Source organism: Condylura cristata, unplaced genomic scaffold (genome assembly GCF_000260355.1).
Source record: "Condylura cristata isolate star-nosed mole 26May11 unplaced genomic scaffold, ConCri1.0 scaffold00010, whole genome shotgun sequence".
NCBI classification, from domain to species: domain Eukaryota; kingdom Metazoa; phylum Chordata; class Mammalia; order Eulipotyphla; family Talpidae; genus Condylura; species Condylura cristata.
In genome coordinates, this window is record NW_004567111.1 from 42,438,690 (window position 1) to 42,466,037 (window position 27,348).

A 27,348-nucleotide genomic window follows, 5' to 3' on the forward strand; every position below is an offset into this window, starting at 1 on the left:
ATATATAGAAACCCCTAAAAACTAACAAAAAGACATTAGAAACAACAGAATACAGAAAGCAAAGTGGCAAAATGCAAAGATAAATGAATTAAGATATCCTCATTCTACTCTTAGATTTCGGAATGCCATCAATTTTCCCATCTCTATCTTCTCCAACTAGAACCACATAACAAATTTTCACACATTGCAGTACAGTGCAGAAAGGTTCAACTATATTTCCTGAATTGCACAGATATATCCTTACTTTACTAGATAAATACCAAACCTAGGTAAACAACTTAATCTTTCACAGATTGATTAAAGATTCCAACCCAAACAGAAAGCACTCATTGGAAGATGTCTATAGAACTCTCTTAAAGCTGCTATGAAGAAAATGGATCCCATGTAATCCTATGTTCCAGGGCCAAGTCAACTTGTGAACAAGTTGTATAATCTGTAGATTTCTAATGCATCAGATAAGTTTAACAGCCTTCAATATCTATTGAATAATTAGTCTCTGCATAAAGTTATCAAAAATATAATTTTTGCCCCTAATGATTTTAGGGCCTACTGGGTAGGTATGCAGGAATATTTCCTCCCAAAATTTCTAGGCTAAGAATTCTGCCACTTTTTAGGATTTTAGAATTTTTTGCGCTTTATAAACTGTAAAGTACTCTGAATATACAGCAATTTTAATATTAATATCTAATTGTTTTGTTACAATATTACCTTGTAGAGAGTACTTCTCAATTAGTGTGGCACTGAATAAACTGAATATATTATGGAATATAATGACAGATTATATGGAATTTTTTTTAAAGATGTATTTATTTATGCATACAGAATGGGGTACAGACCAGAAGTGCAGGGGTGGTAAGAGGCTCCATCAGAGAGAGTGGGAGCAGAACAGGCCGACTGACAAAGTACACTGCTAAGGGGAGCAGGGTGAAACTAAAGGTCTACTGGGCCATGTGGGTCACCTCCCTGGCCAGGGATCGAACTCATGCTGAAGAGACCACAGCTAGCTTGTCAGTGCTGTGCTTTAACCCACTGTGCCATCAGGGAGGGCCCTATGGAATTTTTTTGGGGGAACCAACTATAGTAAGCAGTTTTTATCATAGAAGCTAGCTGTTGTGTCTACCCAGGAAGTGTTAACTCTTATTATGGACTAAGATAATCAGTTTTAAACCATGACTGAAATAAAAACAAGTATGCATGTAATGTTAAACTCTAGAAATCATCTAGGAATAAAGTTAATAAATTTGGTCACAAAAATTGATATAGTATTTTTGCTGTCTGTAAACTTCTGTTGTCATTTTCCTTGACCTTGGCTAAACTCTAGGTATTAAAAGTTGTTATAGATTACAACTAGGTAAAATATCTTGATTCAAGACATGGAATAAAAGTTATCTTGGCTGCATGCAACAATCCCTAAACTCAAGATACAGATTATGACAATCTCAATAATGCTGATTGCTCTTTATTCCCAACATTTGTGCTGACTGTTATTCAGTTAAATTCCTGAGCAAAATACTACATAACTTTTAAAAAATCTTTAAAATCATGTGTAGAAGATGACTGACTACCTGAATTTAATTTCTTCTGTATTATATTTTATTCATTTTGGAAAAAACAAAAGTGTTTTCCGGTTTACATTTTGGGTGTCAATAGGGGAAAGGATATTGATTACTAAAGCTCAGTATGGTACACAGTTCAAGGGTTTATAAGCTGTAATAACTAAATTTCAGACTCCCTGTTTACTTTGTGTCCAGTTTAACAGATCCATAGAAGCATCGGAAACCTTGAAATTTTAAAATTATGATATAAGCTGTCTAGACTTGTTCTGGCGTTTCAATCACTGCTTCAGTCTCCTCACCTGTGAGGGTAAATGTGCAGTGTTATAATAATAAGGCTCTGTGCAGTAATGGTAATGAGGAAAAGGCTCTTAAACAAAATTGCTTAAATCTATTACGGCAGACAGAAGGGTTTCTAAAGGTTTTTTATTATTTTTTTTAAATGTCCATCGGTAATCCATCTGAAGAGCAAAAAGTAATCAGATACTAAAAAAGAAATACCAATCTATGGAACACTACCTATTATTAAAAGAGTCTCAAGTGCAAATTCACATGCATATGTGTACATGCAAGTATAACCTTGCGCATGCGGCCAGTCCCTACACTGACACGGAACGAGGCAGGAATTTAAGAGAGCAGAGGAGCTGGATAAATGGCAACATGACAAAGAAATGTTATGTCACAGATTTCAAATTCAATTTGGATTTCAAATTCAATTTGGTTCAGATAATTTTTTTAAACTTTTGTTTTTATTCAGTTCAATCGTTACAGAAAAATAACAACTTTTAATCTGAACTGTTTGCAAAACTTTTAGTTCTCGGTTTACTTCAAGGAGTTTAAAAAAAAAAAAAAGGAAACAATAAACAATAAAGAACCAGCCTGCTTTACTTCTATTTCACATACATTCAACAAGCTTTCTAATTTATGATCAAGGAGTCTAAACTGAGATTGACTAGGGAAAAAAAATACTATCATACACATCCTTTTCAGTCAGGAAGAGAAAGTTAATAGTATCTGTAAAGACTTTAAGCCACAGGAATTCAGAGACACTTAACATCAATTATTTAAATAACTACTAATCTATTATAGAGCAATGAAAAAAAGAACAGTTGAGGTCACTTGACCAGAAGTAAAAATACTATTTATTTTCTTCCTTTTCCTTCCAATAAAAGAGGAAGACAACAATCTAATGACTTCCCAAATCACAACTAATCAGTCATCTGAAGGATTATTTCTCTGCTTAAAACTACTTCTAAACTTGAGGTAATTTTTTTAGCCTTTCAAAAATAGTCTGTTGCTGAATGGGTTACCTGATCTCTAAATTCTGACAGGGAGGCAGGTTTCCCCATACAAACAAGCAATTATGGGATACCAGCAGAGTGTGGAGAATTCAACTCAATTCTGACTCTATTTTCTCAGAGATAGTATCAGGCTCCATAGGTGAAGGGCTGGGTCTCCAAAGATGGCTCTCCCCTTCAGATGCCAGTTGCAAGCCCAAAGTATCTGGTCAGCTGGCTATATAAATCAGGTGTGCAGGTCCTCTTCCACAGGTTCAATGAATTTTCCAGTGCAGCTCACAATATTCAGAGAAACCCACTTACACCTGATCAGCAGTTTTTTTGCAAAGGTTATTATGTAGGCACACCCACATAAAAGAAATGCATAGGGCAAGGCGTGGGGAAAGGGTAAGGAGTTGCATGACCTTTCCAGTCATGGTTTTCTCTCCAAGTATAATGTCTTCACAAACCTGAAAAATGTCTAAATCCCATCCTTTAGACTCTTTAAGGAGGTGTCATTAAATATGCAGTTACTGATTAACTCCTGGATCAGTGGGGGGGTGAAATCAATCTCCAGCCCTCCCATTTCCCAGAGGTTGTACAGGCTCTCAGGCTCCATCCTTAGAAGCTTCCAGAAGATACTTAATTCACATAACAAGACACCTTTATCCCTCTCAACAATTAAGAAAACCCAAGGGTTTTGGGTACCCTGAGTTAGAACTGGGCACAGAGACCAAATAGATATCAGAAATATATTATAGTCATCTGAATTAACATACTTTTTTCATGTAAGTCACAGTATCATAGTATTTAAGAAGATCCTAATTCACAGAATACATGTCACAAATGTGCTTGTGCTCATCATTAGTGGGTGAAGTATAACAGTTTGTATATTCTGACCACAAAGTACACTCTTGCATTTTTAAAAGTTAAGATAGAAAAACTGAGAATTCTAAGAATATCGCCTGAATAGCATTAAAAAAGAACTTTCCTATGCCTTTTTCACTTTTCAATGTTCGTAAGACAAAAACCATTTTAATGCTGAACACATCGTGAAATGTTCTAAATGAAGCAGATTGTTAAAATGAAACATATAAATAAATGTCTTATTATGCTTTACAACTCTTTTTGATACTAGATAACTATTGCTAATCTTAAAGATATAATAGATAAGTTATTATCATCTTTTTCATCACTTACAGCTTATCTGTCAACCACCATATTCTGTATATATGAAATTTGTTTCAAAATAACTCAGGAGGAGCAAACAGAGCAGGTTCCAGACCATGAGTTGGTAACTACTAAAGTTAGGGTATGGTAGATACATAAATGCTTCACTGTACTATTTTTTTCTACTTCTGCAAATACTTTAAATTTTTCACAAAATTTAAAATAAGTGTCTACAAAACTCCACCTAAGTGACTGTCAGTGTTATAATCTAAAAGAGCTGAAAATTATAAAGTTGCTCATTTGCCTTTGGGAAATGAGAACTATACAGTACTGTAGGGTGGAAGAGAAGCCAAGTAAGGTTGTTTCGCTGCACTATGTATACACACTAGAACTGAAGTCCATGAAGTTCATAAAAAAGAAACATGGTAGTAACCAAGAAATATAGACACCAGTGAATAAAAATTCCACCAAGTCGATAAACTAGGATGCTATAATAATGGTATTTTCACAAATCTTGGGGGAGAGGAGACTTAAAACATCCACTTAAAGAATTAAAAGACTTTATATACAAAAACAGTTACATTTTCTGTAAATGATCTTTGATAATAATATTTACTTAAAATGATTAAAACACAAGGGCACTGAAATGACATAGATTTCTTTTTCACGAGTATTCAAAAAATAAAAGTGCACCAGAAAGCATAACATTCTTTTTAAAAGAAAGTTTGAAGAGAATCATGTTAGAAGTTTGTAAGAGGGGCCCTCCCCTGGTGGCACAGCAGGTTAAAGCACAGCACTAAGAAGCTAAAGCTACTTCCCCATGAGTTCTATCCCCACCTGTCCCAGAGGTGATCCCACAGGCCAGGCAGACCTCTCCTGACCCGCCTGCTGCACCCCTCAGCAGCATACTTTGACAATCTGCCTGTTCTGCTCCCCACTCTGTCTCACCACCCCTGCACCTCTAAGACCTGTACCCCAGTTCAAGGACCACCTGAAAAGAGTGAATGAGCATCCTTCATTAATGTGAGAGGCTTGTTGAAAGACCTGTGATTTTCATCACAGATATGGAAAGATTTTACAAAAAAAAGATAATAATCAGTGTTAATATAAGCCTAATAACCGTACCTCTTAACTTATGGTACTTCCAACACATGTTATTTTTATTTCTTTTCTAGAAAGAAGCTTCTGTAATGAAGACCCTAGTTAGAGTAGTGTGTTTTAATGACCCTGAAAAAAAGATGTACCTGAAATTAGTAGAATCTCACTGAGAGGGTCTTAGACTGTTTATAGTTAACAGGATGAATTGTAAGTTTGGACTATTCCCAAATTCCTTTTAGTACAGGAGTTTATGTTACATTCCATGGTTCCTCTATATTTTGGCTAGAATTGGATGTTTAAAAATATTATATTCAGACTTGTTTTTCTTGAATTATCTTCCATTCTACTCTAAAGCAAGTTTTGTCTTGAACTTTGTCAAGAACTTTCCCTTGTGGACACTGCACAAATCAACATGTTAGATTATAACCATGATAAAAACAGAAAGCTGCATTATAGTTACTAAAGTCTAGTCTATTTGCTATTATATGTTAGATGTATACTGCCTTTTAATCTTACCACATGGTTATAAAAAATAAACTACCTCATGTCTAACATACATCATATTTAAAAATACAGTACACCATCCCATAGATGTTATACCTTGTCCATAACAATTCTAGAAATGTAATGCCTGGGTTTGAATCCTGGTTGCACCAATAACCAGCAAATTGCTTAATTTTTCCATACCCCCCTATCTGTAAAGTTGGATATGATACTAACAATACATAGTCTCATAACACTGTAAGAAATTACTGAGTTTACATGTGTGAAGCACTTAGAAAGGTATTCACTTGAATACTCATTACAAACTAAGTTAAACTTATTTATACAGTAAAAATAATACAAACTAGACAAAAAAGCTTATTGACTTAGGTTTCAAAAGGACCTTTTTATAGAAGACTGAAATCTAGCAAAGTTTCAGTATATCTGCACCTGGGATACACATATATGTATATGTGTGTATACATGCATGTATGTGTGTATACACACATATATACACACATACTTCTACATGTTTAACCTATTATTTGTAGGTTATATACATGATTTATTAAAATGATCACAGAAGAAAATTAAACTCTTTTCCTGTGACATAGCAAAGCTATACTATACCCTTATCAGGAATGAACCTTGTAGTTACTGTTTACAGCAGTACTGTCATTTCATAGTAATCATGGTTCTTGAGTAACAAGTCAAATTGCTAAAGAGGTCATTCTGCAAAACTTTATTCGTAGGGCTTATGTTATGACTTTTAAAGTAAGATTTTACTACTATTGCTTTGCAGATACTAATTTTTTCCTAGAATTTGAAGACTATCATTCATAAAAACATACTAAGTTAAGTCTACCTTTACTATTTACTGAATGTGTATATCACAGATAGCAGAGTTTAGTATGCTAATAAAAACCTTTTATGAGCTTGATATTCTTTAGTGTAAGGCCATAAAAAAACATCGAGTAACTTTCTTCACATATACTTTTGGTTTATGGTATTATACTAACTTTGTGCAGAAACCCAGATTCTGAATTACCTGATTGCACATGAATTCCCAAAATAGAATCATCAACAATGGCTTTCAAGGAATTCAGATGGAATTAAGTGGTGTTTTAGAAATAATTGCCATGTGATTGCAAGTCATCTTTTAAAATCTTTTGTTAAATTATTCAAATGCAAAGATGCAGAAATCTCTCATTCAGAACTTGGGAAATGTGTTGATGTTCTTAATTTTGGTATAATGAACAGTATCATTACTGGAATAAGTTGCCTTTGTTGATTATGTATAGCAGGCAAATAGGTTATATACTGGCAGAGGCTCAACTCAGTTGGTCAATGACTTTTACACAAATGTGATTTCTGAAAAGATAATGGAATGTATAAATTATGTAAATCATACATTTACAGATATGACCAAAATAAAACATGCTAGATAAACACTTTAAGAAAACACTAGCCAAATTGATGAAGACGTAACAGGATAAATGATACTCATTTTACTATGGAAGGTAAGTTACATTTCATTTATTGCTGGGTGATAATCACATCAACTTCCTTGACAATGCACAATTATAATTACATTTTCTTTTAGTTGGAGGGGGGGTTCTGTTTGTTTTAAATTAGAAACCAAGACTAACAAAACAAGGGAGATATATGTATTGCCTGCATTTCCAAATAAAGGAGAAATGAGTACTTCTATTCTTGCCTTTGTAATATCTGATGTACCTATTCTGGGGGATCTTCCTTTTGTACTTGTGATTAACTTTGGTGCACTTTTCTGCTTACTTATGGAAGTCATTCAAGCCACCTGGGATAGAGGTAAAGGTTTACTATTACAAAATGGTTATTCTTCCTTTTAACCAGCTGGAATGCCTATTCTAGGAAGACTCCAGTTGTATATATAGTACTTACATTCAAGAAACAAGATTTCAGAAATGACTCATATGTTGGCATAACTTGAAAATAAAATATAAAAGTTTACAACTGTACTCTGTACTATATACAACCTTAGTAAGTTAACCCATCTCTACTTCACAATAAAGATATCTAGGGAAAATGCTTTTCCAATCTTTTATTTTCTTGCCTGCCAGTCCTAAGTCCCAAAGGAGTAAGGTAGACAGTACTCTGGGAAATGAAAGAGTTGTTTGTTTGCTTACTCTGTCAGCTGGGAAGCTGACCAGTACCTCTGAGAGCTAGATGTCCCAACATTTTAGTAAAAGTGTCTCTCTCTGGGTATGGATAATTTAACAAGAAACATCTCTTAGTAAACCCCATATCAAAGCATGAATGGTCACTACTAAATCAAGACGCTAGAGAAATTATTTACCTGTGCAGGATTAAAGAGGATAATTTAGAGCAAAAAAGTAAGTACTGTTAATGTATACTCAGATGGTAGGAAAACAGAACATTTTGACAAATAGAAAGGGGTAAGAAAAGGTAGACATAGGCACAGAAACTGTGAACTATAAATACTAATGACTTCCCAAAACAAGCACATATGGAATTCTTTCATGCCTAGCACTTCAATATGGAAGAAAACATTAAGAAATGTAATAGAAGCACTTTTTATACCACACTGAAATAATTGATAATGACCTAAGATCCATTGAGCCTTCCCCAAACCATACAAAATGCACTTCCTTAGTCCCTATTCTTTATCTCCTTGTGAGTAATACCTGCAGTTTCCCAACACTATTATACCTTGGATTTCTCTTTGCATGGCTTTCATGACAAGTTGAACAAAAAAGGTTCCCTTAACTCTCTTCCTTTTCCTTAAAAAACAAAAAATTGTATTATGTTTTATTGGGTGATGCTGGTTTACTGCGCTAAGAATTAGGGAAATAGGTTCAGACCTGTTCAGATATATGTTACCACTCACCCCCCCCCCCTCCACAACACACCCATATTCCTCCACCAAAGTCAACTGTGGTCTCTTCCCCCTTCTCTGCACAATTAGATAGTCTCAAATCTAGTCAGATTTCTAGGGTTTTTCTCAGTTTTGCCCTGTTCCTGTGTTTATTTCTATGTAATCCACATGAGTGAAGTCATCTAGTATGTATCTTTCTCCTTCTAATTTATTTCACTTAGCATATATCTCAAGTGGCAAGAGTTCAACTTTTTTTTTTTATATAGTTTAGTAGTATTCCACTGTGTATATATGCCATATGCATTCACCTGTGTTGAGAGCTTAGGTTGTTTCCATAACTTAGCTATTGTAACTTAGCTATTGTAAAAGAGTACATAAAATCATTGCATCCTTCAGGAAGATACCTAGGAAAAGAATTACTGGATCACATGGAAGGTCTATTTTTTTTTTTAAAGATTTATTTATTTATGCATACAGAGCTAGGGTACAGGCCAGAGATGCAGGGGGGGAGGTGTGGGGGGGGTGAGAGGATTCACCAGAGACAGAGTAGGGAGCAGAACAGGCCCACTGACTAAGTACACCGCTAAGGGGAGTAGCAGGCGGGCTAGGAGAGGTCTGCCATGCCATGTGGATCACCCCCGGGGCGAGGACTGAACCCATGCTAAAGTTGCTCTAGCTTCTCAGTGCTGTGCTTAACCTACTGTGCCACCAGGGAGGACTCGGAAGGTCTATTTCTAATGTACTGAAAAACTTCCATACTGTTTCCCATAGCCCTATTGCTTTTCTTTTTAAATTTCTGTTCTTCTAAATAGAGATACTGTACTTTGGGGCTGTCCTCCATCCTTTTGGTGAATTCATATAGTCCTATACTGATCTTATATTTCCTTTAGTTAAATGCCCAAACATGATTGTCAGACTACAAGAGTATTTGAAGGAAATTTTATAAGCTTCATTACATGTCTTTCTATGTCATTTGAGCAAAAACCAAAATTTAAAAGGAAAAAAATTGAAAAAGGTTGGTATAAAGTAGCAGAAATGGGTAATGATATTGAAAGAACAGAAAAATCACACAAGTTAAAATAGTTTACAATCTGGGATGCAAGCCCAAAAACAAAACAAAACAAAACAAACAAACTTAAAAGTCTAGTCATGAGATAATTATGTAAACTGTTTAACCTGCACTGTCCAACATAGATAGTAGCCACTAACCAAAATGTAGCTATTTGCATTTAAGTTAATGGAAATAAGAACATTCAGTTCTTCAACAATGCTAGCCTTTGCAAGTGAGGAACAGCCAAATGTACTAGTGGCTGTATCACTGGACAGTGCACATAATACACACTTGGGTCATTGCAAAAAGTTCTGCTGGACAAATCTACAGTGCTAATTCAATATTCTCTGAGTATTCTCTTATATAGAGAATTCTCTGCATTTTCTGTTTAACAGGCACTGTACTAAGTATAGGGATATATAAAGATGGGATAAGACCTATCTCTGCCCTCAAAGAGCGCAGTCAGGGGAGGAAACAGATACAAGTATTTACAAGTCCAAAAGTCAAGGTAGTAAGATTTATAAGAGTAATTGATTTTGGAGACAATCATGAGTTCCTGACCAAGTAGTAGTTATCCTTTTACCTAGCATTTCTGCTAAGTTGGCCTAGTTCAACTACTGTTATGATGGTACAGCAAGTAATGCTAAGATTCACCACTACTTCAGAATCTCTGGGCCATCAGGACCAGAGATACTGATATCCAAATTGAATTTTAAGTTAGCTCTGTCCCTCTAGACTTGGTGTTTAGTTTACACTTGGAAACCCTTATGTGAAAACATCATCCTGTGCCACTCTATTCTATTTTTCTTGGTGATAGTTTCCCACTACTATCATTTTTGGTTTGGAAGTATGAAGTCAAATGTGCTATACTTATAATGACCAAATGTCTGACAAAGTTATAAAGCACTACACCAAGAAATTATTGCAGTTGAGAAAAGTGTCAGGCACAAATGGAGTAAGTGGGAAATGAGAGATGCTTTTTAAGCAGGGAAGGCTAAGCAAGGATGAAAATTAAAAGACTTAGTGGTCAAGCAGAAAGTTCACTGCAACTGAAACATGGGGTACATGCATAGGGTACATGCAAGGTCTCGGCAGTAGGAAATGAGGCTGAAATTGTAAACCCAACCACTAAGAGTCTTAATGCTACTACCTAAAAAGTTTGACCTGATCTGACTATACTGACAGTCAGTCATTATTAAGTAAAATATTCCAGTGATGAGATCTGTGTTTTAAAAAAAAAAAAAAAACCTGAGAAGGGTGAAAGGCAGAAAGTACAGATAAATGAAGGGGAACAATAGCTGGTTGAAAACCCAGTTGAAAGTGGTAGAGATTAAAAAAAAGAAGGAATAGATTAACATTATTGATAGGGTCTATCTGGCATACTGGCATCCAGTAACGTTTGTGGCTCCAATTAGTGAAGACAATGTTTGTGGCACAAACAAAGGCAAAACAAAAACAGCAGAAAACAAAAATTTAAGGAAAGGACTGAAATTGAAAAAGAACAATTAAAAATTAATTGTTATTAATTAATTAAAAATTAAATGAGCCAATATTCCCTATGGATAGAATCCCTTAACATATTGAATGGCTTGCTCTCCATTTACTTACACAAGTATCAACAACTTAGGAAGCTCTCCCTTGATCACATATTTAAAATTGAACAATACAGGCACACTTTCTTAGCACTTCCCACCACACTCTCCCAATTTGTTTTCCTCTGTTGTTCTTATCAACACAACTACCTGTATCTTATTTGGTTGATGTCATTCTTCCTGCTTCTTAAATTAAGCTCTACTAGGGAAGAATTTGTTTATTTCATTCACCACTGTATACCAGAATTTCAAAAATACTGGCATATAACATGTGTTTAACAAATACCTGTTGATTGATTAAATGAAGAAAAAAATAAAAAGCAAGATCCTTTTAGGTAGACTAGTAAGTGTGGATATATAATAATATCTAACTTGGAGATCCTACTGATTTTTGAGTGCTAAAGTAAAAGTGTCTAACTATAAAGTACTTAATGTATAAAAGGCCCTCAGATATGCACTAAACATACATAAAATACCCAAGGATACTTTATGTCGCAAAGTAATGAGATTCTATAACTTGAAAATCATTCAAAATACTTGATAGTCACCACTTCAAGTACTTAAGTCCTATTAATACTAATTTCATCTCTGATATTTTGGCTATTAATAAATGTTAAGCAAGTGCAAAAAGCTAAAGTTGGAACACCAGATTATTAATGTAATGACAGCCACTAGCTTTAAGATATAGAAAAGCGGATGACATAAGGTAGATAAAAAATGGCCAAAAAATGAGAAAAGTGAAAACATTCAATAATACTAGAAAGCCCAAATATTGTTAAGCTTCACTTTCCTTATCAGTGAAGTGTAGCTAACACTAGCACCTACTTACCTAATAAGCTTGTTCTGGGAGCTTTATTTTGTTTTTAGGATCAACTCTGTTTCAAGTAATAAGCTTGGCATGGTGCTTATAACAATCACTTTTAATTCACGTATTTATGAAGAACCTACAAAGATGAACATAACGGTACTGACTACAGTGGCAAATGAAGGAGTACATATATCTAGCCTACTGGGGAAGAAAAATAAATGCATTTGTATGGCTAGTGCTACAAAGGAAGCAAATAGAGTTCTGAGAATAAAATCAAAGGAGTGAGAAAATCAGCTTTAGACATGGTCAGGAAAACCTTCTCCATGAACAGAAAAGAAGGCAGAATATAGAAGTTCATTTATGAAGTATCTTAACCAAAAGGACTAATACAGGTAAAGACTCAGCACAGCTGTGGGGAAAGAACGTATGCCTTCTTTGAGGAACTGAGAGGAACCCAGCATAACTGAAGCATAGTAAACCAAATGAGGTAAGATCAGAAATCATATAATCTAGGACTCTGAAGAACCATGGAAAAGATTTTGAGATTTTATGCTGTGGGAATTTAGTCTTCAATGGAAAAGCCAAGAAAAAGTTATCTTTTTTTCCCCCTCAGGGAAAGATAATACAATTTATGTCTCATAAAGATCACTCAAGCTATTTTTTGAATAAGTATTACTGGGAAACATGATGGAAGAAGAACTGGTTCTAAGACTAATGTGGTATAGTAGTCCAGGAAGGAGAGAGACAGATTCTTGCACTAGAGTGGCGGTTTAAGTTATGAATGAAGAGAAGTGGATGGATTCCAAACAAATTTTTAAACAAAGTAGATATGGGTGACAAGGAAAAGGGAGGAATCAAGGATGACTCCTAGATGTCCCACTTAAGCAAATCCTTAGTTGATGGAGCCATTGTAATTAAGTAACCAAGATGAAGATGTAAATAATTTTAACTATTTTTTAAAGTCAGGAACCAAATCTTATTAAAAACAAACTATTTTTCAAAAGTAATGCAGCATAAGAAGGATAAAAAATATCTTACTAACCAATAGATTGTTTTAATTCTCACCATAAAGAATTCAAAAGCCCTTACTTTTACGAACTATAAACTAACTTCAGCAGACAGCAAAACAAAGAATTTGTCACACAGACGGATTTCTATACAGTAGGCCAACTGCTTTTAGCTGTCTCAGTTGGGATAGAGGCATTTACAGAAATGGCTGTGCTGGAGTCTTCTTTGTGAGCAGCTTTAGCTCTGATGCACTTGGTGATGCGTTCTTTCCCAGCCAGTTTATCATGTATGCTTATGCTTTTCAATACATCTTTTTTGCAGAGAAATGATAATCCAGATGATTCTTTACCTCTTTGTATATTCTATGCAGTTCCCAGTAAGTAACTTTCCAGGACATAGTGATGTTATTCCTCTGACATTAAAAAGGTGATGGTACTTGTGAACCATTGCCTCTGTCATACCTCCAGCTCAAAAACATCCTGGATTTGTTTAATGGAAGCCTGTTTCATCTCTTCTCATTGGGTAATTTTTTGATCACTGAATTTATCAGCACATTCCCCAAAAGAGGCACCATATTTTTTAACTATATAGACAAGTAACCCTATTGAAAGTACCTGAAATAATCACATATATTTCCTTTGATAGAAAATACAAGATCAGCTCAGTCCCAAGTACACAGAGTCATGTCACACTAGTTTTAGAAAAAAGGAACTGTAAGAATTTCTTAGAATCAGTCAGTCTCCAGCAAACTTTTCCTCATGTTCTGGAAGATTCGAGGGCAAGACTTGGCTGCCCTGAAAGATTTTTTTGCTTGCAACACCCCTGGACTGAGATGGCCTGTGGTCTTCAGAGGTTGGGTCACTGCAGCTATGGCAGAATGTACTACTCAGAACAGTGTGGTCATTCAGATCAAACTGACAGACTTAAGTGTCCCAGTCTCCTCTACAATAGAATGTCAGAGATATAATATCGTATCTTATATATGAAGAAGAGTAATTTTAGTCATTCTTAGCTATGATTAGGATAGGGTAAAGGTAACTGTTGATCCTAAAGCACAAAGTAAACCCTTCAAAAAAAGGAAGACCAAATCACAAAAAGAAAGAGCAAGTACAAGGCATAGCACTACCTGACCAAATTCCCCACTGAAAAAACTATCAAAGTGAAATTAGGCTTAATAAGCAAACCATGCCATTTGAACATGTAGAGAAAGCAACCAAGAAATCCAGGAGTTTAGGTGTCAAGAGTCCAGACAGAAGGAAAACATATTCAGAAGACCTTTGTCCCCTTGAACATTTGCCAACTACCAGAACAGGACAAAAAGGCCAAGAAGAAAGTAGTATAGTAGTACTAGGCTGGAAGCACAAAAAATTTAACTTTCTACTCATAGTAAAGAATTAAGGATTCCTGATTAAAAGGAGCCTCAAAGAATCAGTCCAACATTCTACTCAGTTTTTATTCTCCAGGTAAGTGCCGAACCAAAAACAGCATGGATAGAAATGAAGGAAAATGTAGTAAAAAAGGTGTTACACAGAAGCTAAAAAAGCAAAGCAGAGCTCTCTTCAGTACTTATGCTATTCAGGACATGCCAAAGAGACAACTTGGTAAATACCCCTTAGAAGGGCTATGCACAGAGAATGAGGAGATCTGAAATTATTTGACTGCCTTGAATAGCCTCATGTCATTATCAATCACTGATGAATCCAAGTGATCAATGTTTCTCTAACTGCCTGCCAGAGAATATGAAATCCTATGTGAGGGAAAAAAAAATAACACTGTTCAGATCTGCTATAATTTTTCATTACAATGCTAACAAAACAATTACCAGGTGCCTTAGGAAAAAAGGATCAAAAGATCAAAAAACCAGAAAACGGGAACAGGTTCATGGATGAGCTAGGTATTAAGAGTATTCAAACAGAACTCTGCAACAGTGATTAATATTCTTGAAGAAATGAAAACATTGTGAGAATTCAAAGTTGTATATGTTTTTGAAATGCAAACACAAAAACTGAAATTAAGAACCCTGTAATTGGGCCTAACTGTATATTGAACAAAGAAGATAAAAGTTAAGTTGAAGATACAAGTCAGCAAAATATACCCAAGCTGACACACAAAAGAAAAATAATAGAACCTAAAATGATCTAACATATGTGTATCTGCAGTCATAGAAGAAAACTGAAAAGAAAGAAAAGTTAAAAGAATACCAGCTAAGAAAGTTCCAAAGATGACAAAAGATAGCAAGTCACTGATTCAATATCTACAAAATCCATACAGAATAATTCTAATAAAAGTTACATATAACTACACAATAGTAAATCCGCTGAAAAGCAACGATACAAGTAAAATCTTAGAAATAGCCAAAGGAAAATATATTAACTTCCAAAGGGAAACAGTAAGAACAAATGCTGATTTGACATAAACAGTGGGAGCCAGAGGTTGATAGTATCACTTGAAGGTGTTAAAAGAAGTCCTTTAAAAACGATGATAAAAATTAAATTAAATTAAATTAAAAATTAAAAATAATAATAATAAAAAAATAAAAAATAAAAAATTTTTTAAAATGAAGGTAAAATAAAAGGATTCATAGAAAAACAAAGTATATACCACCAGAAGGAATGTACTAAAAGTTAATATAAAACAAAAATATAAAACAAAAAATACATACATATAACAAAATAAAATATAAACAAAATAAAATATAAAACAAAACCAAAAAAACTGCCCGAAGGCAATAGGAAGAAATGAAGACTTCCAGAAAGGGTATATGTAGGGGCAAGAGGACAAACTGAAATGAATATGGTTATTTTAATAACATCATCATGATCGCCATCAGTACTTATTACTATTACTATCTCACAACAATGACATATTGGGGGCTTAAATAACACAGCAGCAAAGATCGAACTAAGATCGTTAGATCGAACTAAGAAGATATAAAGGAAGTAACTTTATGATAGACTAAAATAACTGAAAGATGTGTATAAGAATCTCTAACTAAGCCAATAAAAAGATAATAAAAATGTGTAACAAACATGCAAAGAAGGAAAGCCATGGCATACAACAACTCTGATTAATAACAAAAGCAAGAACTGAGGGGGGCAGTTATAAAGGCATAATGGAACAAGTAGAAAGCAAGCAGTAAACTGATCAATTTAAATCCAACTAATATAGGATAGTAATTACATTAAACATAAAGCAATAGATTATCAAATGTAATAAAAAACAAAACCCAACTATATCATGCTTAAAAAGATTTATTTAAGTATAAAGACAAAGAAAGATTTAAATGAAAGGTATGGAAAAAAAAAGTCAGAAGAAAAATGTTCTCTATCCAAAATTAGGTCAAAGGCAGAAATTATTACTAGTGATAATGATAATGAAGGGGGTCAATCCAATAGAAAAAATATACATATTAATCACATTTATCTGCAGTCAAGAACTTAGTCTCAAAATACAGTGACTAAATTTAAGAAAAATAGAAGAACATATAGACAAATTCTCACACACACATTCTAATACATGTCTCTCAATTTAGTGAGCATAAAGCTCTAGAAAGACAGTAGTGATATAGGGGACTTGAACATGTTTAATAACCCTTCCTTAACCATTATTAAGCACACCATATTCCATTTTCTAAATATGACCATAAAATGTCAACAAATTGCTCACAATTGCAGTCTTCGAAAAAATGATCCTAATAGTCTGGGTTATCGACAACAAAAATCTTAACTAGCAAATTCCCAAATGCTTAGATATTATAAAATGTATACCTAAATAACCTATGAATCAAAGAACAAATTGTTGGGATTCAGCTGATAGGGTTCAGATGTTAGGGTTTAGTAAGTAGGTGGGTTCCTTAGATTTCCTGGGGGGCGAGGAGGGGGTTCCCATTCAGCCAGCCCATTCAGCAGTACATAGTGGGTTTACTAAAGACCAATACTTCTGCATAGACGCGAACAGGAAAGGGCTGCATTTAAAATGGCAAGCTAATTAGGAAAAAGAGGCACCTGCATAGACACAGGTGGACAGCCTTCAGACAAGACCTGACTTTGAAAGGGACAGATTTGTTAAGGAGACACCTGCACAGACACAGACAACAGCTATATTTTGCCAGAGCAAGAGTTGTTTTTATATGATATTCTTTTTTTTTGGGGGGGGGGAGGGCTTCATTTCTTTGTGGATTTTATCTACTGTGAAATCCATCATTTCTAAACATTTTAGCTGGGTTAATCTGTAAGGACTGGTGTTGTGTTGTAATGACAGAAAAGTCTCCATTTCCCCACCTTGCATCTCTGCCTATAGTTCTGATAGCAATCTTTGCCTAAGGATTTTTCTATAGCTGGTTTATTGACTAATCGTTTCGACCCCCATCTCCAGTTTTTGGCTTGTGAAGCTTCCATCCTAAGTTTTTTACTATTAAGTTTCCATTAAAATCACAATAGAAGCCTTAAGACATTTTGAATTGACTGATAAACTAAGGTATGTTATATCAGACTTGATACTTGTGAGATGCAACTAAAGGTGCATTTATAGGGGAATTTCATGAGCACATTTATAAATCATTAATGATTTGATGTATCTCAAGAAACATAAAAAAGAACAGATTAATAAATTGGGTCCTCCCTGGTGGCGCAGCGGGTTAAAGCACTGCACTAAGAAGCTTAAGCCACTTCCGCATGAGTTCGATCTCTGCCTACCCCGGAGGAGCTCCACATGGCTTGGCAGACCTCTCCTGACCCGCCCGCTGCTCCCCTCAGCAGTGTACTTCGTAGATCTGCCTGTTCTGCTCCCCACTCTGTCTCTGGTGAATCCTCTCACCCTCCACATCTCTGGCTTGTACCCCAGTTCTGTATGAATAAATAAATAAATCTTTAAAATAATAATAATAATAATAAATTGATATATTAAACAATAGATTAATAGATTGATAAAAATTTAAATAAGAAATATTTTGTTAGAAAATAAAGATTTTTAATCTGAGGATTGAAGCTTTAAAGAAAAAGGAGCGCAAAATTAAAAAAAGATTAAAAAGTAGGTATAACAGATACTATAAATATTAAAAATATAATAGTCATAAAAATTGTTAAGTCAAATTAGAAAAGTTAGATAAAATGAACAAATCTCTTGAGGAGCAAAACTTGTCTAAATTGTTAAAGAAATAATGGAAAATAAAAAAATCCTATATAATTAAAGAAACAAAATCAATAATCCCTACAAGAAAATTCCAGATGGCTTCATCATTTGAGTTCTTTCAAACATTTTAAATGAAATTAAATCAATCCTCAGAAACATCTAGAGTATTAAAAACATTTCCCGGTCCTCCCTGGTGGTGCAGCGGGTTAAAGCACAGCACTGAGAATCTAGAGCCGCTTCCACATGAGTTCGATTCCTGCCTGCCCTGGAGGTGACCACACGGTGTGGCAGTCCTCTCCTGACCCACCCGCTGCTCCCCTCAGCAGTGTACTTCGTCAATCTGACTGTTCTGTTCCCCACTCTGTCTCTGGTGAAGCCTCTCACCGCCCCTGGGCCTCTGGCCTGTACCCCAGTTCTGTATGCACAAATAAATAAATCTTTAAAAAAAAAAAACAAAAAACATTTCCCAGTCCATTTTATGAGGTCAGCATAACTTTAATACTAAAATCAGTCAAAGCCTTTACAAGAAACTAAAATTTATCTTTTTCATGAATAAAAATGTAAACATTCTAAATCAAATACAAGTTAATATTAAACGATAGTTCATAATGATATAGTTAAACTTACTCAGAAATTCAAAGATGCTTTAAAATTAGTAATAACTTTAACATATATTCAACATACAGCAACTACATTCCTGAGTATTGTCCTAAGAAACTAATCAAAGTACAGAGATGTTTTAAAATATGCATTTTATCATCATTTATTATAACTTTTAAATGCTCATGAATATCGAATTAGCTAGATAACTTACATACATCTGTCAGAAATCAGTTCATAATCATGATTCTATACTTACTGGCATGGACAACTGCCCATAATAATAAAGTAAATGAAAAACCAAAAAAAAAAAATATTAAGTAAAAAAAAATTAATTTCATATGAAAGTAAAGAAAATTAAACATATCATAAAAGAACATTTTATTCAGACACACAAATGGCCATCCTATTTTAAGCCCATAAACAAAATGCAATGCTGACCTTAGGTAATTTTCTTCTCAAAATTTTCTTCTTAAAAAAAGAACATTTTCGGGCCCTCCCTGGTGGCGCAGCGGGTTAAAGCACAGCACTGAGAATCTAAAAGCCGCTTCCGCATGAGTTCGATTCCCGCCTGCCCCGGAGGTGACCACATGGCGTGGCAGACCTCTCCTGACCCGCCCGCTGCTCCCCTCAGCAGTGTACTTCGTTGATCTGCCTGTTCTGTTCCCCGCTCTGTCTCTGGTGAAGCCTCTCGCCGCTCCTGAGCCTCTGGCCTGTACCCCAGTTCTGTATACACAAATAAATAAATCTTTAAAAAAAAAAAAAAAAAGAACATTTTCTTCTCAAAATTTAGTTACAGAAAGTACCCTTACATCTATTTTACTCAGACCATAAAAGTAGTACATTTGAATCAATCAACATAGACTCTACATCATAATAGCATGAAGATAAACAAAAAATACACTAAAAGCATTAAGTCAGTTTCAAGTCAATTTGTTATACACAGGAAGCAATAATAGTTTCTGTATTCAGAATGGTAAGTTTATAGGGGAAAAATCATATGACATAACACACAAGAGAAGTCAAAGTCCCAACAAGTTTAAAGAAAACGCCCTTTAATTTAAGCAATTAACAAGTCAATCCATCTTCATTAAAATCATTCCAATCCAGAGGGTAAAAGTAATTTGTAAATAACACTAAAAATAGGTGTCATCTTTTCCAACCTTGGTCAAACCAATACAGAGACTCTCTGAAGCAAGGTGTCGGTGAAATGGGAGGCATTCTACTAAGGAAAATGTGCCTAAGGCATTTAACAATGTTTCTTCAGGTATGGTTGGGGGGAAGGGTTCAACATGTTTATCACTGTTGCCATCAGACCCAAATTCCTGTCATAGCTTTACTTTTTATTAGCAAGGAATCTCATTTTTCTTACCCTGTCTGAAATTATGCTCTGCTGATGATCAGATAATCAATTTGTGTTCTTCTGAAAATCACACTGTCATGTTGTTAAAGGATTTACACAAGACCAAAAACGGACAAACAGGTAGGAGTTTCTCCCCAGTCACAATACAGCTTCAAAAAGACTAACAATCTCTTTCTCTGAGTAATTACTGCTTTCTTATCAATCACTTCCCCCAGAGCCCTTCATTTTTCCTGCTCCTAAACAATGACTGGTTGACAGAGACCCAATTACTAGGCCGCCTCCACTTTACTTGCATGAGCTAGTCCTCACTGTTTCTGGTCTCCCATCAGAATCATTCAGCCCAGATCTTATCAAAACCTCCTATTCCCTCTTACTAAGACCCTGCATGGTTCCTCAAGCATGTGGCTATATAGATGCATTCCTGGTAGTTTCTCTAGCTGTAGACCAACTATATTTATCCAGAGTGAAGATTAAATGAAAGGATACATAAAATGCGAAATATCTGCCTGGTAAATTAGCAAATAACAAATACCAGCTTCTCTATCTTAACGAACTCAAAGTTATACATATAATTTTAATTTTTAATCATGCCTCAAATGCCTCAAGAGAACTCTGAGCAACTGAAACAATTGTGACCAAAGTGTATGAAATAAAGACCATGTACTTCACTAAAAAATAACTCCGAAAATCCTATTTAAATAGCATATGCTTATTTTCAACACACTGTATTCTAATACACTTTGAAATTCTGGTCTGCACATCCACAACAAATTAAAGTCAACAACTGTAACAGCTGGAGAAGATCCATAAAGCATACTGACCACAGAAAAATATACACAAAAACAAGATGCTCAGAAATCCTGTAATCTTGTATAATGGCTTATAAATTGTTTCAACTGGACGGAGCCAACTATAAAATACTTAATCATACCTCCACTACATGGATATTCACTTATAAATAATGTTTTTTTATTTACATTAAAAACAGAAATTAAGTTATTTTAAATTTGACTATTTTTAAATATCAATTTGTCTTAACCTCATAATCTAACAATACTATTACTGTTACATACTAAGTGAGAACACTGTTATTGTATATGTCTATTTTTTAAATCTTGCTTTCCTATTTGTGAAGTTCAATATATTTTGACATATGGTTCTTAGTGCTGTCTGTCTAAAGTCATAACTGAAAATCTAATATAGGTCCATGTAGCAGGATATGTGGTCACTTCTGGTTTATTAATCATGATATCACTTTTCTGCATTACCACCAAATATGCAAAAGCTTTTGTTGAAAGTCAATTACTGGATGTCAATGTTATTAAGATTTTATTTTCCTGGTGCCAGTCATGTATTTTTGTAAATGAAGTAAAATGTGTTGCTTTTAAAATGTCTCCAATAAGTGGTCCAAAGTTCACAAAAAACTTTCGGTATGAAAGATTTTTTTTTTCACAGACTGGAAACAATCTAAATACATTTCAAAGTGTTCTATCATTAACATTAATTCCTTCTAAAAAGTAGAAACTTCTAATAACTATTATAAAATATCAATTTTTGCCTTGAAGAGACAAGTTTAGTTGTCTCAAAAACATTTGCTAAATAGTATACTACCAATAGTTTGTTGTCATGATAGAAAAGAGACACCTCAAATACTCATCTTTTGTAAAATGAAACTGGGATTCTGTTTTGAGTTCTACAGCTCTTTTAAATATTTTGATAGTGAATCTCTCAGATTCCCATCTCAATACAAAGTATCACAGCTGCTTTTGAAAAAGCAAGATACTTCCACAAAAATCCTTCAGAAATTTGTAGAAACTCAAGGCATTGCTGTTTTCTCTACATAACAGAATACCCACATCTTCCCTCAGAAAACCACACTCACTATAACCATCTGAATGCAGATCTAGAAATGCCTCAGAGCCAATTGATGATGTTAATATAAAAGCTCAATTTCTCCCCCTTTGGAGGCCACAAAACAAACAGACATTTTAATATTTTTATTCTCACATCTCAATTGACTTGCCTCATCTCACTTTGTAAATTACTGATAAAGGGGCATAAAGCTTCGCAATCTGTATGAGGTCCTGAGGGTATGATAGCTGAGCTTGTGAGATGATACCATTACACAAAGTACTCAATAAACGCTCATTGAACTGAATCAATACCATTCAAATGATGGCTCTAAGTCACCCAAAGTAACTTAAATTGTGTATGGTATATTACACTTAAATGAACAAGACAGTAATACAAAATTATGTTAGGATATTTCCAAATTCTATTCAGAAGTATGTGGATTCAGAAAGATGTATTACTAGGGTTTCTAGTTACCATGAATTCGATAGTTATTTTCAAATTTTTCCCCCAGCATGAATGGAATTCTCAAATGAGTAAAAACATTTTAGTATAAATGTATGTATACTAACATAAATTTTATGTGTAAGAAGCATACTAAAATGCTGATACATAAAATACCTAGTGTCCTAAAATACTGCCGCTCATTATGAAAGTTAATAGACATCACTTTATCTACTAATTTAAAATAACTTCTGACTTCTGTATTAAAAATAATTTTCATATTTAAGTATAATAGAAGCAGAGATCATAGACTTCATAATTTAACTTCAGGTTATTAATAGTAATCAATATGTAATATTTACTTTTTTCCATAAAAAAACAAGGTAAATAATGCTTCATGAATTAAGGAAATCATTCAAAAGTGCTTAAATGTCCTCTGTTTTAGAAATTATAGTAGAATAATAAATGCAGGACAAGACACTATATCCAGTCCAATATGGCATTGCATAAGAATGTCAAGTACACTAAACAGAAAGGAAAACTCACTGTAGAATAGAATAATTTTAAAAACCATTTTAATAAGAGGACATTAGTGGAGGTGAGATTCTGAGCTAGACAGGAAAAAGTACTCAAAGTTGAGGGAAAATAATTTAGCATTTGTTTTCTTAATTTAAAATGCTTAATGTAGATCACCAAATATCGTATTTTAGTTATACAATTTAGAAAAACATTTCACTCAAGATACTTTATTTATTAAAACTGTTCATCAAGTTACACACAGTACTAATCTACTAGTCAGCTTTACAAAACTTCCAAAATTTGACTTGAAATAAGCACTCAAGCAAGAGAAAGAAAAGGAGTTGTAACTAAGAGGAAATTCTGGGGCAATAGATCTCATTATATTCTTTTTTCAAAGTTTAAAATTTTTCTGTTCTCCCACTCTTTCTAGCATGATACTTCCCCTGGGGAGTTCAACAGTGTGTCACTTAACTTTAACTTGGAGAAGTGATAAAAGTTCACTTTGAATGGAAATTCATTTCAGTAATTTCCTGTCCACCAGAGGGCTCCAATATTTCTTACACAAATGGAAAAGATATAACATTACAATAAAAATATTCATTAAGCAAGGAAAAAACTTATTTATCATTATCTCATTTAACCCCAGACTAAACAATTGTGTATCTACTACAATTTCCACATTAAAAACCACAGCTGTTCTTTAACTGTTACATTATCTAAAACATTTCAAATTCCAAAATTAGTTTGCCATTATTCTCAACACTAATTATCAACTGCTTTTAGGGTTTTCAATTTTATAGATCCATAAAGTATAATTTTGGTCTAAAGCTCTAAATAGTAGCTAAATGTTATGTAACTTTTTTAATACCATAATTTCTTGATAATTTTCTTAATCAAAAAACAAAACTAGCACTTTATCTACCCAGACTTAGATTTCTGTACTAACAAAAAGTTTACAGAAAATATCAATATTTTCATGCTACAATTATAAAAAAAATGAGTATTAGACTATGATCTGGGCAAGAAAAAAAGGGGAAATGAATAATTTAAATACGTGTTAAAAATTCTATCCTTTGCAGATTTTTTCACAAATAGGTTATTACACTGTGTTGTTAGTATATCTTCGATCAAATTCAATCACTTGCAGCAAAAGACAAGCCAATATTTTATATAAATATATATATTATTTATGGGCATACATCTATTTACAGAATGTTAACTGGAAAAAAAGCCAACACCACATTTTTTAAAAGAACAGCGAGTACATTCATTGGGGATGCCCTTCTCTCTTCAAAAAGATCGACTTGCTAAATCTGGATTATTAAAAAACGAGATTCCTTACAATAAGCACTAAAATTTATTAAGTTTGAAAATAATTACATTTACCAAAAAAAAAAAAAACCTAAAATGAATCATAATATAGCCATAGGAAGACTTTACCAAATAATCAATTCATTTAGCAATTACTGTAGCTCAAGAAAGAATTATGTCTAATGGAAAACTGACGGGAGTTACAACTTCACCACCCCACCTCATCTCCCAAAAAGGATTTTCTCATACAACTCATTAGCATCATTAACATGTAAAAGACCCTAACATTTGTTTCTAAATAGCACATGCTAGCTGTCAACAGTTAGAAGCTTGCATATTTTAACTGCACCTAGCAAATATTTGTATCAACAAGCAAGAATGCATATCCTGATCAATTTACAGTTATACTTCAAGGGAAATGTCAGATTGTGGAGAGAAGTGGGGGTGGGAAGCAGAGGGTTTTCAAGATTCAGAGTGATGAAACTATTCTCACTTGAAGTCCTGATTGTACTCACAAATTGTCAATTACTGATATGTAAAGTTTAACAAATGTGAAGCAGTTAACTGACAACTTCTAACCTTTATTTACCATGTTCTATTTCAAAAAGTTGAGAATCCTAGATACCTAGATATCAAATGAAGGGACTTCTTGACCAAAAAGGAAACGTAAAGGTTTTAACACATGGGGAAAAAACCCTCAAGACTTCCAACAAGTTGAACAGCTACAAAAGATACATAAAAATACTCAGGACAATCTAATTTGGGCTGTACTTAAAGACACACTTTGAAATAGCATCATCGAGGCATTATATGTTTATTACATAATACTGCTTTGCCCTTGCATATCACCTTTAATCAAGGGATCTCAAAGCACCACAGAATCAAGGCCTTAAAATACAGTCTGAAATAAAGTAATTATATTTCATAACTGCAGATATTAGTAAGACCTTGCCACTAATTCTCAGCCCCCTGATTTGAACATTAGACTCCAAACCTTTTCTCTAACTTGGAAACAGTATTCCCCATATCTTTTCAATTCATGACTGATGCTAATGCACATTTAAGCTTTTCTTCTTTATTGGGCCTAAAGAAAGTAGTGGCACTGTTTTGATGACACAAATCTATTTCACTACAACTTCTGGCCAGAATAAATAGTACTTATGGGGAACATATTCTGCAGTGTCCCTGATGAAATAAAATGGAGGCTTTACAGAGAACAATCTTTGCTGGAGGTGATGAGCCCACAGAGCACTCATCAAACAAGAGAAACAGCATTTTCCAGCTCAGTACAGAGACCTCTCCAGGGAACTTCATGAACAGTGTAGAGGAAACCAAGTCCAGTCATTCTTAAGCAGGCAAAAGACTATTCTCAAATGTGCATACCAGAAGGGAAGGATTGCAAGAGTTTTAAGACTCAAGAAGCAGAGTTTAAGGTTTGTTGTGTGAACACACAAGAGATCATGTGTTAAATGGGGTGTGAAACGTAAGAAAAGGTCTTTAAACCAAGGTCAAAACAGGCCATTAAAATAATTTAATTTTTATTTAAAGACTAAATGAAGTTGACTCCTATAGATACATCTGACATTTTAAAAATTAATCATCAGCAAAGTTCAATTGTTTTTCACACGCACAGTCAAATGTTAATGTAAACTATGTTAACTTGAATTTTTTTCATAAACAAGCTTATTCATCTCCTTGTTAATTGCATTATGCCTGCCCCCAGGACTGCAAAGTGTAATTTCACACTCATACAAACCCACCTCCCTCGCGCTGTACGCCTACAGTAACTGTTAAGTCAACACTATAGCCTTACCCTTTATAAACACAAGAAATGCACCAATAAACAACACTACTTTTTGTTTCAACTTCTCAACATTCAAAGCTTAAGGCTCAAAAACGTGTTTTATTAGATTTTAAAAGTTCAAGGATGTATTACTACCAAATACTCGGTACTAAAAGTCCTGGCATATTTATAAAAAGTACCAGTATTCGATCAGCCTAGGTTTGTAAAAATTCCAAAACATCCTAAGATTTCTGTTGCCACACTTGTTCACCCAGGCATTTCTAGAGCCACAGCAAATTCTAGTAGACTTTTTCTTGAGATATGCGTCCCGGTTCTTAAACACACCACGATTGTGCCTACTGCATTAATGATCTTGTCAGTGTCGTAGAGCAAGATTCTCCTTTTTCTGCCTACCTATGTAGCTAGTGGGGACACCCGTCCTCAGCTCTGCCCACTGTCACTGACGTTTTTAGAAGCTTTAAGAAACAAGCGCTGAAGGCTTCGAGCAAAGAGGGTGATATTTTCTCCATTTCAAGCTATCTTGCTTTATTTCCCCTACTTCTCCATTGTCTAATAATTTAGAAAACACAACCAAACGAGAAAGGGCACCTTAAAAGCAGTACTTTATAAAAGGAGGAAGCCTCAACTTCTGCAAATCTCCCAGCCCCGTCTTTATGATAGCCCCCAGCAAACCTGCATCCTTTCTGATTAAATAAGATTGGAAACCACAATTAAATCAGTGTCATAACTTATCCCTCACTTACCATATCCGCCGGGACATTACTGGACATCTTGCCGTTTGATATATACCCAGTTGTTTACGGGAAATGAAATACACCAGCCAACAGAAAAGGGCAGGAGTCTTCAAGCTCCAGAAATACACCTTAACGATCTTGATTGGTTCTTGATGTGCTTTCCAAAAATTAAGTTGTTTCGGAGCCCAAGTGCCGGCCTGGCCGAGGCTCGGTGCGAACAGGAACAATCCCCAGGAGCAGTGGGGCCGGAGCAGGAGGGAACTCCCGGGATGGCAGAGGCAGCGGCGGCGGCAGCAGCGGCAGCAGCAGCCCAGTCGTCGTCGTCAGCAGCAGCAGCAGCAGCAGCAGCAGCAGCCCCAGGACCGTCCGCGCCAGGTGGACCCAGTCGAGTGACACACGGACATGGAGCGGGGTGGGAGGGGGTTAAATCCGCCTTCCTCCTTTCCCAGTGATTCACACTTACTCCCGAGTCAAGTCCTCATTAAGCAGGAAGAAAATGCCCCTGTGTGGATGTACATAGATAACTATGTAGCTACACATGGACGCGTGAGCAGTGACTGGCGGCCGCGCTCTGACCCGGGCCGGGGGCCGGCTCCGGGAACGACTCAACTCGCGCTGCCGGGGCCGGGAGCCGGGCCGCGGAAACCCGCGCTCAAGGGCATTTAACTAGTTGC

The 27,348-nt window shown here is 34.9% G+C and overlaps 1 protein-coding gene across 1 annotated transcript in view; it reads right to left on the reverse strand.

Annotated features, from left to right (window-relative positions):
* UBL3 (ubiquitin-like 3) overlaps positions 1 to 27,342 on the reverse strand; it is a 61,135-nt gene extending 33,793 nt beyond the window's left edge. The window contains exon 1 of the mRNA XM_004680178.2: positions 26,684 to 27,342. Within this exon, the coding sequence (XP_004680235.1) occupies positions 26,684 to 26,710 (27 nt within the window). The 5' untranslated portion in view covers positions 26,711 to 27,342. The remainder of the gene's footprint in view (positions 1 to 26,683) is intronic.
* Between the last annotated feature and the right edge of the window lie 6 nt (positions 27,343 to 27,348).